The sequence below is a fragment of the Zonotrichia albicollis genome, chromosome 11 (assembly GCF_047830755.1).
Source record: "Zonotrichia albicollis isolate bZonAlb1 chromosome 11, bZonAlb1.hap1, whole genome shotgun sequence".
NCBI lineage: Eukaryota > Metazoa > Chordata > Aves > Passeriformes > Passerellidae > Zonotrichia > Zonotrichia albicollis.
In genome coordinates this window covers 9,143,092-9,156,951 of record NC_133829.1, presented here as the reverse complement: position 1 = coordinate 9,156,951, position 13,860 = coordinate 9,143,092, and the positions used below count along the sequence as shown (strand labels likewise).

At 37.7% G+C, this 13,860-nt stretch overlaps 1 protein-coding gene across 6 annotated transcripts in view; it reads left to right on the top strand.

Moving 5' to 3' along the window:
- EFL1 (elongation factor like GTPase 1) overlaps window positions 1-13,860 on the top strand; it is a 244,496-nt gene that overhangs the window by 181,335 nt on the left and 49,301 nt on the right. For 4 of the 6 annotated variants that reach the window (XM_026791297.2, XM_074549267.1, XM_074549268.1 and 1 more), the window contains exons 31-41: window positions 445-546; window positions 1,263-1,330; window positions 1,525-1,609; window positions 2,110-2,243; window positions 2,802-2,939; window positions 3,645-3,859; window positions 5,673-5,796; window positions 6,624-6,700; window positions 6,829-6,965; window positions 7,749-7,871; window positions 9,285-9,384. In XM_026791297.2, coding sequence (XP_026647098.2) covers window positions 445-546; window positions 1,263-1,330; window positions 1,525-1,609; window positions 2,110-2,243; window positions 2,802-2,939; window positions 3,645-3,859; window positions 5,673-5,796; window positions 6,624-6,700; window positions 6,829-6,965; window positions 7,749-7,871; window positions 9,285-9,384 — 1,303 coding nt within the window. Of the gene's footprint in view, window position 1; window positions 34-444; window positions 547-1,262; window positions 1,331-1,524; window positions 1,610-2,109; window positions 2,244-2,801; window positions 2,940-3,644; window positions 3,860-5,672; window positions 5,797-6,623; window positions 6,701-6,828; window positions 6,966-7,748; window positions 7,872-9,284; window positions 9,385-13,860 lie in introns of those variants that run through there. The other 2 variants (XM_074549269.1, XR_012582139.1) reach the window with 2 other exon arrangements.

Here is a 13,860-nt window from a genome sequence, read left to right as displayed (position 1 = left end):
GCGCGGCTTTCCGGGAGCGGCGGCGGAGCGCAGGTGCGTGTGCCCGGTGCGTGTGCCCCGAGCCGGGAGGGCCCGGGCAGCGGGGCTGGCCCCGGAGCGGCCTTCGCCCCGCGGGCGAGCCGGGGGTCAGCGCTGTGCCCCGCCTGGCGTGGCCCCGGGGCAGCGCGGCCGTGCCTGCTGGGAGCGGCGGGAGGGGAAGGCGAACCGGGGGAACCGTGAGGTTTGTGCCGCTGCCGGCAGCTCGGTGTCCGCCGCCAGCTGGAGCCTGAGGCGCGTTCAAAGCGCAGACACGGCCCGTGGGTTCTGCCGGGTGTACCCGGGTGTCCCTGCCCCACGTGTCGCGGAGCTTCCCTCCGGAGCGGCTCTGACCACAGCTGGCGTCACTAAAAACCAAAGTCTTTCCTCAGGCTGACACCTCAGTAAAACACTTGGCTCCGTTCGCAGAATTAGCCAGAATGGTGCTTACAAGCGTGGGGAAGATGGTTGGCCTCCAGAAGAAGGCGTCCGGCATCAGGAATATCTGTATATTGGCGCACGTGGATCACGGTACGGCAGGGGCTGGTGTCTGCTCCTCTTGTGGGTGTCTGAATGGTGGTGAGATACCTTGCTCACTGTTCTAAAGCAGTAGGATTCTGTGCATTTAGCTTTAAACTGCCTTGAACATGATTCAGGAAAGTGAATCCACTTTATGCACCTTTTTCTTGGCCCGATTCAGCTTGTCTTGCATAAAAGAGCATCACACTATAATAATAATTTGAAATTGAGTGTGTAGTTGAAATTGAGTGTGTAGTTGAAATTGAATGTGTAGTTGAAATTGAATGTGTAGTTGAAATTGAATGAATAGTTGAAATTGAATGTTTGCTATGATGGTGAATGTTGGTGTGAATTTCATATATGTTTGAGAGGCAGAATAATGTTTTTCTATGTTTTCTCGATAGAATAAGTTTGTTATGTAGGTGGAAATAGTAAGCGCTTTTTTTAGAACAGAAACATTTTGTATAATTGCATGTTGTAATGAGGTCCTGATGTACTGTTTGTTATTTCAACTGCTCTTCTGGTCATGACAGGTAAATTTGCATCCACTCTTCAAAAATAGATTTGTATGCATGCAACAGGAGTAATTTGATTTGTTTTTTGAAAGCTAATTTGTACTTTTCATGGCGCTTTATAGTCTTTATTAATGTTGATATATTAGAATTAATGTTGCATCTTTTGCCATGGTTTGAATTAATTTAGTCTAAGTAATTTATTTTTCTTTTCAGGCAAAACCACTCTAGCTGATTGCCTTATATCTAGCAATGGAATAATCTCCAGCCGCTTGGCAGGAAAGGTAGAGTTACACTGTCACTTTAACACAATTCTGGTCTGTACATGCTGAAATTGTAAATTCTGAATCATTAAGGAAATTCCATCTATAGTCTTGGTAAACCTCATTTTCCCACCATCATACTCTCCCAGTTGATAAGTAAATTGTGAAGATGTTTCTACACGCTTATTATTTTTTTCTTTTGTTTCTGTACTCAGCTGAGATACCTTGACAGTAGGGAAGATGAGCAGGTCCGAGGAATAACAATGAAATCTAGTGCAATTTCACTGCACTTTGTGAAAGGTAAGTTGTGGATGCTGGCTTGTATAAATTTTAATATACATTTCTGTTGATTTCCCCTGTCTCTTTGTTGTTGCTGTTGTGATTTTTGTGTGCAACTTTTACTTTTGTGTTTCTCAGTGTTAGGCTCTAATTCTGCAGACTTAGGCAAGTAAGTCAGCCAGGATAATTGAGTTCTATCTCAGGTCAGGAAAAGCATTTTCAATCCTATCTCTGAGTGCAGGCCATGAGAGTAGTTGCCTCATCTTTTATTTTAGATATAAGTATGTATATTTTGATCTTAAGTCTTGAATCACTTAAAGGCAAGACCTTCTTTCAAAAAGACTCAAATTTTAGTACAGTCTTACTTCTTTGCTGAGATAACTGTTACACTGTGCTGTAAGGGTTTTCATAGTGTAGTTAGTGTCAGGGCATTAAAAGATCATAGCTGAAGCAGTATAAGTGGGTGGCTGGAAGAAATACCTTTGAAAACTGTTCTGAAATATTAATTTGTTTGATCCTAGGTGATCAGGAATATCTGATTAATTTAATAGACTCCCCAGGGCACGTGGATTTTTCTTCAGAAGTATCTACTGCTGTCCGACTCTGTGATGGTTGCATCATAGTGGTGGATGCTGTTGAAGGAGTCTGTCCACAGGTGAAATAAAGTGTATTAAGTAGAGAAAGAGGGGAGTAAGCCAAGTCTGAAGTGGGTTACATAGAAATAAAAGATGAGCTGTTTAAGAAGCTTTACAAAATTTTTAATAAATGACAATACAGTTGAGCTATTAAAGTGAGTAGTAAAAATAATGGTTGTGCTGAAAAACTGAGCAGTGCTGGTGAATGGGTGTAGAGAAGCAGAGTTGAAACAGTGGGTTTTCAGATCTAATGGAATGTTTTGATAGAGAAAAGTCTTAAGGGAAATAATTTCGTATATTTATGTGGACTTTCAGGGTTTGGAAAAGAATACACAAAATAATGAGGTTGCTTTTTTTCATGGCTTTTCTAAGTAGTTTGATTTTCGTTATTTTTGTGTTTTTGCCATGAAATCCCACCATTCTGCAGAGTTCTTCAATAAATAACACAGTGGGAGTAAAATTTGTGTTTTGAGCGTCAACCTGTCCTTTACTATGTTTATTAAATTTTAGAATTATATTTGATTTTTGGTGCTGTCAGGCTTTCTGTAATGGGTTTTTTTTAACTCTTTCCTTCTCAGACGCAGGCAGTCCTGCGACAGGCATGGCTGGAAAACATCCGTCCCGTCCTGGTGATTAACAAAATCGACCGCTTGATTGTGGAGCTGAAGCTCACCCCTCAGGAAGCATATTTGCACCTTAAGAATATCTTAGAACAGGTATTTGTGCTGAGGTGGCATTTCACACAGCAGTTTTGTGGCACTGTATAGCATCCAGTCTGATTTTTAACATTGAGGTGCATCTTATTTCTGATTTGTTTTGAGGTTAATTCACAGTGCCTGTGATGGAGAAAAGGGTAGTAAATGGCTCTTGACAGGTTATCAGGAAAAGTCTTCATTTTAGAAGTAATATGCTGAATGTTTTCTTGTTCTCTTAAATTGCTTAAACTTACTGGAGGTAGACTGTTCCTGATATTGGTGGATTTATGTAGGAATAATGTTGTTTCATCTTTAGAATTGTAGTTTAAGCTGCCCTCAAAACTTCTTTCCCACCCAGGCTCACTTGGGAGTGTTTATCTGCCTGCTTTCCCTTTGCCCTCTGTTGTTTGCTTTGTTGGCAGAAACAAGTTCCTGTTTCACCATTCCTTGTTCTGAGAGAAAAAGTGTGTTACATGTGATACTTTGATTCTGTCCTGGTGTGGCTGACTTGGAAACTTCAGGGTGTTTATGTCAAAACATAAACTCTTGTGGTCTTCAAGTGTGTAGAATTAGGTGTGTTTTAATTGCCAAATGAATCACAGGCATGCTAGCTTGTTAACACAGCTTCTCTTTTTATGTTGTCAAGGGTGGGAAAATTACATTTTAATTGCAAGTGTTGTGAAAGAGTGAATGAATCTGAGGGTGTTTTCACATATCTTTCTCTAGATCAATGCAGTCACTGGAACACTTTTTACCTCCAAAGTGTTAGAAGAAAGAGCTGAAAAAGAAACAGAAAGTGAAACCCTTTCAGATGCATCACCAGGAGATCAAATTTATGACTGGAGTACTGGATTGGAAGACACTGATGATTCACATCTCTATTTTTCACCAGAACATGGAAATGTGGTGTTTGCCAGTGCAATTGATGGCTGGGGTTTTGGGTAAGTTTGAGATTTAATTACTGACCTTTGTTTGTAAATTGATTACTTAAAGTATTTCAGGTGCATCATGTTTCTAAAGATGTTTGTTAGGTTCTTCTGTGATCTGCAGCTGTGTATAAATTATCTGAGTGGGAGGGATCCCTGATTTACTTACACAGGAGCTTTTGAGGCCGCAGTGGGCTCCAGCCTAGCCTGGATATATTTATGGTAAACATTATTTTCTAACTTGCTGCTGTTGGATAGATTGTAGCAGACAAGGGCAGGAGCTGGTTCAGGGTTCTCTGTTTGGTGGAAGGGCAGCAGGGTTTGAGCAGTGCCCGTGTTCTGGTTGCTGGCCACGAGGTGGAGGCGTTGTCTTCATCCTGAAATTGTAATTACAGGGATAGCTCGGGTGTGACACAGGGAATGTCCTGAGTACTGCAGAGCCCTTGCAGAAAATCATCTCCAGCATTTTTAAATCCAAGTCAGAGTGTAAATAAGGTGCCATGCATATTTTGCTGTCCGACACAAACAGCTCTTGTCCCTTCAGAGGGAAGGGAAAATAAAATGGGCTATTTTAGGTTAATTGTCTTTCAAGACTGTTTTGTTTCTTCTGATGAACTGTCAAGCCCCGGCTCTGATAAATCATATAATGGAGAGGGTAAAAAAGAACATTTTTCTTAATTACTTTAAGGAGGTTCTTCTGGACTGCCAGCTGCAGTACTGTGTGCTGATCAGTGGAGCTTTTTCTTAATCATGGAAAGTCTTGGCTGCTGTTTCTTGGTTGTGGGTTCTTTTCCTGAAGGTATTAGCAGAGAAAAATTAACTTATTAGGCAGTGCCAGCCTCATCCAATGTGGTAAGTACATATGCTTTTCTCATAATTCTGAAGTGTTGAAAAATGCCATTAACATATATGTAGGAGCTGCTGGCACAAGAATCTTGAAAGTTCTTCCTGAATTGAGAACTTAGGTAGTTTCTGAAAAAGAAATCTCACAGCTTATGTACTGCTGACATGGACTGGTCCTTTTCTTAGCTGCGTAAAAACTTAAGAATTCTGAATTTTTAAGAAAATATTATCCAAGAGCACTGTTCTATAAACTGGATTGTTATGGTTATAACTATGTATTTTTTTTCTGCATGCACAGGGAGCAAATATGTGGAAATATTTTTTATTACTGCTCATAGAACATTTTCATCAAGGAAACCATAGCATGTTCAGGACTCCCTCTCTGGGCTAAGCAGGCTGCTTTTGTTAACTCATGGGGACTGCTGAACAACACAGCTGGCTTTACAACATAGTTATAGCATTACAGTTCTGTGAAGTTTTCTTGGGTTTACTCATTATTAAAGTAATGATTCAAACAACAAGAATTTTCATAAGTGGTTAATTAAAAATAATTTCCACCATCTGATGGCTGAAGTGTGACTCAAAACAATGCTTGCTTTTTAACATCATCTATTTCTGATCCCAGACCATAGTTAAGTGTGTCGTGGGAAGTCTTTCAAAGTGTAAGTTCAAGAGTCATCACTAATGTATTTATAAGGTTTGTGTTAAGCTTTTGAGTTTTTGATGAGGGGATAGTACACAACTGTTTATTTCAAGTAAAGCCTTGAAGCTGACTTGAAACAAAGCAAAGCCATTCAAATACTGTTGATGTTTTTGATTTGTTATGACTAAATATTTTTACAGGTGTAAATGTTAAACAGTGTGAACTGAAGACAATTGGAAAAGTGGGAGTAAAACAAGGATCTGATTTTTGTGTGATTTTCACATAAGCTGTTGCTGTAGAAAGCATTACATGTCCATCAAAATATGTTTTCTTTGCTTTCAGAATTGAACATTTTGCCAAACTGTATAGCCAAAAAATTGGAATCAAGCCTGCAGTACTTCTGAAGACTTTATGGGGAGATTATTATCTAAATACTAAAGCAAAGAAGATAATGAAAGGTGATCAGGTATGGAGGGTGTCAAAAACACAACCTGATTTTTATTTTGGCGTTCACTTTTTTCCCCCAGTTTTGTTCCTCATAGTGTATTCTGAAACTTGACCTCAGTGCCTGTTGACTCAATGTGACTGGAGGGGTAAAGTCACCAGGACAGAATGCAACAGCTCTTGGAGCATAGAACATTCCAAAGCTGACCACTCAAATGCTGCATGGAGGAAATCTCATCTACCAGTGCTCACTAAACAGGGGACTGCAGCTTCAAGGTTTCAGCATCGAGTGAAACACACAAGATGAGAGGAAGATTAACAGGGTAGAAACAAGAGTTGTGACTGAGGCTCTGTCCTCTGTGAAGAGCTCTTCCACAGCTGATGGTTTAGGATATTCACATTTATCTTGGGATTTAGGATTGAAAAATCTTCTTTGTTGTAGGGAATTTCCATGGAATGCTGTACTGAAGCCCTGGTCTGAAAACTGCACTTCTCTAGCATTAAACATTTCCACCATTAAAAGTTAAGGGAGGAGAGAGTAGTTTCCTTATTTTCATGTAATCATGATTTTTTTCCTGTTTGCATAGGTGTTGATTAATAGTTACAAAAGGGATGATAAGCAGGCTCAAGGTAGTCACGTGCCGTATTTATCAGGTTCTTTTTCTGAAATTGAAACCCTTTTTCTCCACTTTTAAATTTCATGTTTATTTTATGCCTTATGCCATTCTTATAAGACAGACTTCTTGATTTTGAATAAAAGTTGTACATATTTCTAATGAAAAGTGCAATCATAAGCCTACTGAAAAAGTGAGGAATTGCTGGTAATGATTGTTTTTTATCTTCTACCAGTCAAAAGGAAAGAAACCTTTGTTTGTGCAGCTGGTGCTGGACAACATTTGGAGTCTGTATGAGGCTGTTATGAAAAGGTGAGAACATCTATAAAGTTTTCAAGACATCTCTTTCCATGTGCTTTTTTTTAAATACTCAAGAATAATAGTTGCTGGTTATTGATTGCTTTTGTGGATTTTTAATCTATTTATTATTTTCCTTACAGAGACAAAGAAAAAATAGAAAAGATAGTTACCTCCTTGGGGCTGAGAATTGGTGCCCGGGAATCACGGCATGCAGACCCAAAAGTTCATCTCAATGCCATTTGTAGCCAGTGGCTACCAATATCTGATGCAATCCTCTGTATCCTTAAAAAAACCACAATTTTTTTTCTATTGGCAGTTCTCAGACTTGTGAGTGTGCTCACATATTTCACTGTGTGATTTGGTATAATTTGGTTTTGTTTTTTTTATGTCTGTGCTTAAGCTAGCTGGACCTATCTTCTTGCTTATAACTTTACAAATTACATATTTACCATTATTTTTACATTTCTGCCAACTTTGTGCTTTTGCACTTCTTATTTTTAGGAGAAAAAGTTATGAAACTGGAGGTAATTTGACAATAGGCCTTCATTATGTAGTTTTACATTCAAGTTTTATGGTTTTCCTGAGGTAGAAACTGATCTCCTGTTTATAATAGTGATATAGGTCTTCTGTCCATGAAGTTCTGTAGATATTTGGTGTTATGTTTTAGGCATGAAATTTCTTAATTCAAAATCAGTCTTTGCTGCTTGTCAGGTGTGCCCATTGTTTATAATAAGATGTATCTTATATTATGGTAGATGTGCACAAATTATTGATGTATAAATACTAATTACTTCTGTAAATCTTGCCCCAGTTGTGCTGTTTTCAGCTTCCCAGCTGCACTTAGGGTAGGCCACCCCTCCTTAACTCTGCCCCTGACAAATGGCAAGAAACTGTTGCTGACCTGAGAGGGACCTGAATGCACTGAGACAACAGAGCTGGATTTTGGATCTGCTGCTGCTGGCTGTTAGTGCATGGGGCTCAATAAAACAAGTATTGAAAGCATTTGTTGGTTGCATTCAGTAAGAAAGTGCAAATATGTATCCTTAATAATGTGTTTTAGCCATGGTGTGTAATAAGATTCCCAGTCCTCTGGACATCACAGCAGAGAGAGTGGAGAAGCTGATGTGTGTTGGAGCAAGAACATTTGATTCTTTGCCACCAGAAACTCAGGAACTGAAAAGTGGTAAGTAGGTGTTCTCCCATTAACATGAAAGTTGTTTCTGTCTTGATGGTTTTGTTTGTCTTTGGCTTGTAAGATGTGTAGTAATCTATGTGTAAATTTATAAATTATCTACTTCCAGTAACATTGTTAATGTCTGTCATTGACATGTCATGGTTTTATGGCCATGCATTTTTCTTCCATTCCATATGTTCCTGGATTTTTCAGCTTAAGCTGCAGATGATGTAAAGTTCAGGACTCTAACACTGGGAGTTCTACAAGAATACAAGGTTAATAATTGTTTTTAGATCTGAACTGTAGAAGTCATTATGTAATTGAGAATTGAATGTTTTGCTAACTTGTGTATTAAAATCATTAATTTTTAGCCAGCAGTGGATTGAATTTGGATGTAATTTTTGCAAGTGTATTGATTAGCTTTTAGTAATTAATTATTAATCATAGCACAGTGTTTTGAGGAGAACTTCAAGAAATCTAAGAGGGTGAAATATCAAATGTCAATTAAAAATGAGATGTCAATGTCAAATTGACAGGCTGTTAGGAATTGTTTCCCAGGGGTAACAAAACTGGCTTTTCACCCTTTATTGAACATTTAAAAACATGGTATTCTCCAGACAGTGTTCCACACTGTATTAGTGTAAGTTAATTGGAAGAAATTTGCCTCTGTAAACTTTAGATCTTATTGCTTTTGGTTATGAACAGGTAGTGGACTTCCACATTTAGTAAGTATTTTGCTAATTTTTGGTAGTATTGTGCTTTTGTTTGCCTTAGCTGTGTGGTCTTTTCATATTTCAGATGAAAGGGAGAAGTGTAGGAGAAGATGATTCAGTTTCTGTGTTAGAAGTTTTGAATGGTATTGGCTGGTTTGAATTTCATGTGTTTCAAGTTGGATGGAAAAAATGGTTAATAGGAATTCCTACCTGTCAAATGAGTTCTGTGTGAATCTTTCACCTTTTGAGGAATATCTGTTCTTGCAGTGAAGTTGTGTTAGGATTTTGTGAACATCTGGACATTTGCAGGACTTCCTCCTTTAGCCTGAAAGGAAGGAGAATACTTTGAGGTACTGAATAAATAGTGTTCAGTCTTAATCCTGTGGTGCTCTTTGGTTTCCCTTGTGATCTAAATCAGCCTGTAAAGTCAAGTTGTTTAATTGGGGTGTATGTATTTTTTATCAAGAGTTCTATTTTTGAAGTTTTGTTCATTTTATTGTGAAACACACTTTAAGATACAGGCAGTGTTATCAAATTATTAGTCCAGAGAAATTTTCTACTTTTTTCTTTTTGGTTTGTCCTTAGCATATGATCTATTAAAACTGGAAATAAACAGCAATGCCTACAAAATGAATGTGAAGTCATAGCTTTGTCCATACTTCTAGGGAAAAAAAAGTGAAAATAACTTGTGTTTTATGTTTTGTTTCAGCTTTTATGAAATGCAGCAGTGAAGGAACAGCCCCAGTTATTGTCTTTGTTTCCAAAATGTTTCCTGTTGATGCAAAAGCATTGCCACAGAATAAACCAAGGTAGGAAAATGTAGCATTTTATTTAGTTGTTTCTGAGGGGAAAAGGTTATGTTGAAGGCATGAATAAGTTGGTTTAGACCTGAGAAAATAATTAATGAATTCTTGAAATGCAGTCAAATCTTTTCTGCTATTAAAGATTTTCTGAATGAGTTCAGGAGGTGATTTGTTTAATCATAATAGTTTTAGAAGATACAGTAAATCTGCTGGAGAATAGTACTGTTGTCCAAAGGTATCATCCTAATGCATGCAGTGTAAAGCAGTTTCAGGATATCTGGTGGAAATGATGGAGTTGTAAAAATGTCTTGGTTTTTCAGCAAGGTTGTGTTGGCATGATCAAAGCAGCTTGTGTTTGTACCGAGGAATACTTCCCATCAAACTGGGGATAACAGCTCAGTGATCATCCTGTCCATTGCAACAGCAAAATAAAATGGGGTTTATTAAAGTAGTCCAAATCTTGCCTGACTTTTCACAGAGATCTGAAGTCCGTTAATGCCCTTCCAAAGCTTTTTTTTCTGGGAGGTTTGAAAGATTTTTTTGTAACAACCTTTTGTTTTTTAATAGCCATCCTATTTTCTTTGAGGAGTAGGTCCTTCTAGATCTCATTTTCCTGGCACATTTAAGTGTACTACTTTAACCACCAGCTTTTTGTGCAGAAGAAGTGTTGATGACTTTACAAGAATGAGGTTCATCTTAACCTTTCATCCCTCCAAGCCTCTGGAGTATTTTCAGTAGGCAACTTCTATGTTAACTGGCCATTTTGTGTTTTTGGGGAGATTGTCACTGTACAGCAAAGTAATATAGAAAATTAAAATTTTCCTGCTAAATTAAACTGTGTGTAATCTTTGTGTGAAAAGCAGTTCTGCTGCTGTAGTAATATTTGAAAGCTTTACTATTACCTTAGCTTTTTCTTGCACATTGTAGATTTATTTCAGTTTTTTTCTCACCGAGGTTATCTACTGTGAGTGTTCCAGCAGAAATCTTCCTTGCAGTGCCTGCACTCAGGGAGAAGCTCTGTGTGCATGGGCTGAGCAGACACTAGATGGTGCAGTTTTGCTTCCAGTGCTCTCCTGAAATGTCTCTGGCACAGGAGCTCTCTCAGGTGTGGCACAGCAGCGCCATTCCTGCTTTGTCTCCTTTCCTGGGCTTGGGCTCCAGTTATCACAGGCAACTGCACTGAGGCCATCACTTCTTGGCTGTTCTGTCACTGATAATGACCTGGTTTTTTATTTGTTGGGAGAATCAAGAGTCTCTGAGGTGATGAGTATGTGAAGTAGGGGCAAAGGTGGCTTTTACATATGCCAAACAGAAATTTTCACTATTGTAGTTACTCTCCTTTCTCCCTGTTTATTCAGTGCACTGAAAATTTTAATGTGTTGCTCTGTAGTTTGTGTGAAAGAATCTCTTGCTGGTATTAAATAATTCAATTACTAATTAGCTAATACTAAAATGAAATCACATGTGTGCTTTTCTTGGAGAGAATCAGTCATTATTAGTACTGTGTGATTTTTCCTGATTAGGTAATGTCTAAGATGTGTTTTGAAGTGACAGTTTGCTTCCATTAATTGAAAAACAGCAGTAGAGCTAAATGTGTATTTCTCAATATCTGATTTGTTAAGATTCTACAGGTACGCAGTTCTTGTAGAAATTGGAAAAGGAGGTTAGTTCTAATGAAGGAAAGCACTCTGAAGAATTCAAGTATTTTAAAAACACAGCATTGTGTACCTGTGATTCTTGAGCATATTTTTAATTGTATTGGTCATTGTGTGCTATTTACAGTTACTCAGGGAAGATTGTGCTTAACAGAATTGAGTGATGGTTGAGTGCAGCATGTGAGATCCAGTATTGAAACTGGCATTCCATGAGGGTGCTCCATAACAATGTCTGAACATGGGGAGAAATAGAGAATATCTACACTGTCTATTATCAATTGTTTCACATTTTCCTATTGAAGAACATTAATCCATGCTGTGTGTTTCACCTACATGTTAATTTTGAGAAGCCATAGCTGTGCTCTTGTGTATCTTGATGTTTGACTGCTGGACTGACCTAAGGTTATTTGCATCCCTTGGGAGCAGGGAAGAATTGATTTTAAGCATGTTAAAGCATGTAAAAAATCTAAGAGCTTTCTTCAGATTTTTTTTTTTGCAAGATTTGTCTTCTACTTCCAGAGGGAAAAAATGTAGATCTATGCTGGTGTCACTTTTCTCCTTTTGTGAGTCAGTATTGGATAAGGTTACCTTTTTGTAACTTTGTTGGAAGATTCAAACTGACTTTGTCCTTTTTGATAGTTTGCCTTATTTCTGCCATCTGCTTGTAATACTTATTAAGCTTAAGTTGGGAAAGGCAAAAAGCTCTTCTAAGTCCAGGGTGTACAGTAAATGATAACAAAGGATGGATTTTTAATTAAAGCAACCTCCTTTGAGACTGCTGTTGGCAACTAATATCTCCTTGAAGGTCACTTTAAAATTAATAGGTTCTATACTAAAGCTGGTATGATTTTGCTTTTACTTTTGAAATAGCAGAATACATGGTAAAATTGTTAGTTGTCAAGTTAAAGCAGGTTGTCAGCTTATATTTATCTTTCCTTAGAAAGATTTGTAAATTGACTTTTTGTATGGTACTGCTATGTCATTCATTTTTACCAGGTTTTGTCAAGGAATGAGAATTCCAAGTGTTTTGTCTTCCAGTTTCTTCTGTCTGATCTTCTGAAATTATTTGCTAATTCCCACCAAGTCAGGCAAAAATGTCAATTGTTGGTTGGGCAGAGAAACAGATTAGGGCTCCCGCTCCACTCTGCTTCATAGAATGGTTATTTGATGATGCCTGTGGCTATTTATTCTAAAGTATTGCTGTGTGCAGTATGAGGTGTTCATTCAGCATATGCTGCTTCTCTCTGTTTTCTACTGGTCTGTGACTTTGAACCCCAGTCTAATACAGAATGCTCGAGTGTAGATGTAGGAATAAAAGCCAAGCTTGGCATTTAGGTACAGGGAATATAAATGTACCAGTTTGCTTTCCTTGAGATTCAGAGTTCTGTCTTCATAGAACCCAGTGTAAAAGAAATATTTAGTAGCTAATTGAATTGCTTCCAACTAATTGCTGGGGGTATTTAATGTAAAATGTTTAGAAGATATAAACTGAATATCATGTGTTTGTTATGATGAAATCATCTACTTACTTAGTAAAGCTTTATGTGTAAATCTTGCAGTGAGCCACGTGAGCAATAGCAAGCAAACCTTTTATGTTACCTCAAGTCCATCTTATAATCCTGAATAATGTAAATAAATAAAGTGTACTGAAGAAATGCGATTTCTTTCCAGTGGTAATAAAGAAAAGTTTATTGAACAGATAAGCTAGTGCACTAAAATTATATTTCATTACTGCTTGGGAGGTATAAAACCTATAATACCTCTATTATTTTCCTCCAGATAATATGAAAGGTGGTTCTTTCTCCTCAGTCAGCTTGAAATCACGACTGTTTTTTTTTCTTAGGGGTCACCCTGAAAGACACTTCTCCATACAATTCTGCATGAAATTACAGTGATAGTTGTTCCTTTGTTTTGTGGTACAGCTTGTTAGCATCTCTTAAACAGATTGTAGTGTGCTTCATTTGTATTCTTTCTAATATTTTATAAAAAGTGTATTGGGAAAAAAATCCTGTGATTTTTGCCAGATCTTCAGCTGAAATGACATTGATCAAATGAGAACCTGTATAAAGCTCCAAGCTCTGTAAGAAATTACTATCTTCTTGCAAGTAAATTAATTTCTGTGTTTAAGGCAATATGCCTTGCAGCAGCTTCAGTGTGATCAGAACCCATCATCATCTGTTTTCATTAGCAGTTTGTTCTAAATTGGAGTTTGTGCACTAGAAATGAGTACGACATGTATCATCTGAATGGGCTGTCAGATTTACACGTTAGCATCTGAATTTGGCATCCAGTTGCATAACTAACAAATGCTTTTCAAAAATTAAAACCCATGTTAGGGTTATCATGAAATAGATTTCAGTAACAGTATACATTTGAATCTGGCTAAGACCTTGGCAACTGATCCAAGAAAGAAATACAAAGTAATGGTTGTAATTTGAATCTCTGGACATACTATAGTTTGTGTAATGGTGAGCTTAAGTGAGTAAAGCTTGTAACATTGTGAGAGAGTTTCGCTTCCAGTTTCTTTTTTCTTTTTTGCACATTCAGCATGTGAGATAAATCAGAGGTCGCTCTATCAGTCTGGAGTGTTTTTCCAGGCAGTGTGACAGCTTGGGATTGATACCTTATTTCATTACTTGTCTCAGAATGAATGATGTCTGCTATATAATGTAATACAAACAGTAGAGTATTCCCTGTTGAAAGAGTCCTGTAAGTCTGTTGTATGAAATTTAGTGAAAGTTGTGATTTGGATAATTTTCAATTGTTCCTTTTGTATTAACACATTTATTTCTACTCTGAATTGTGTACCAGTGTCCTTGCAATAGAG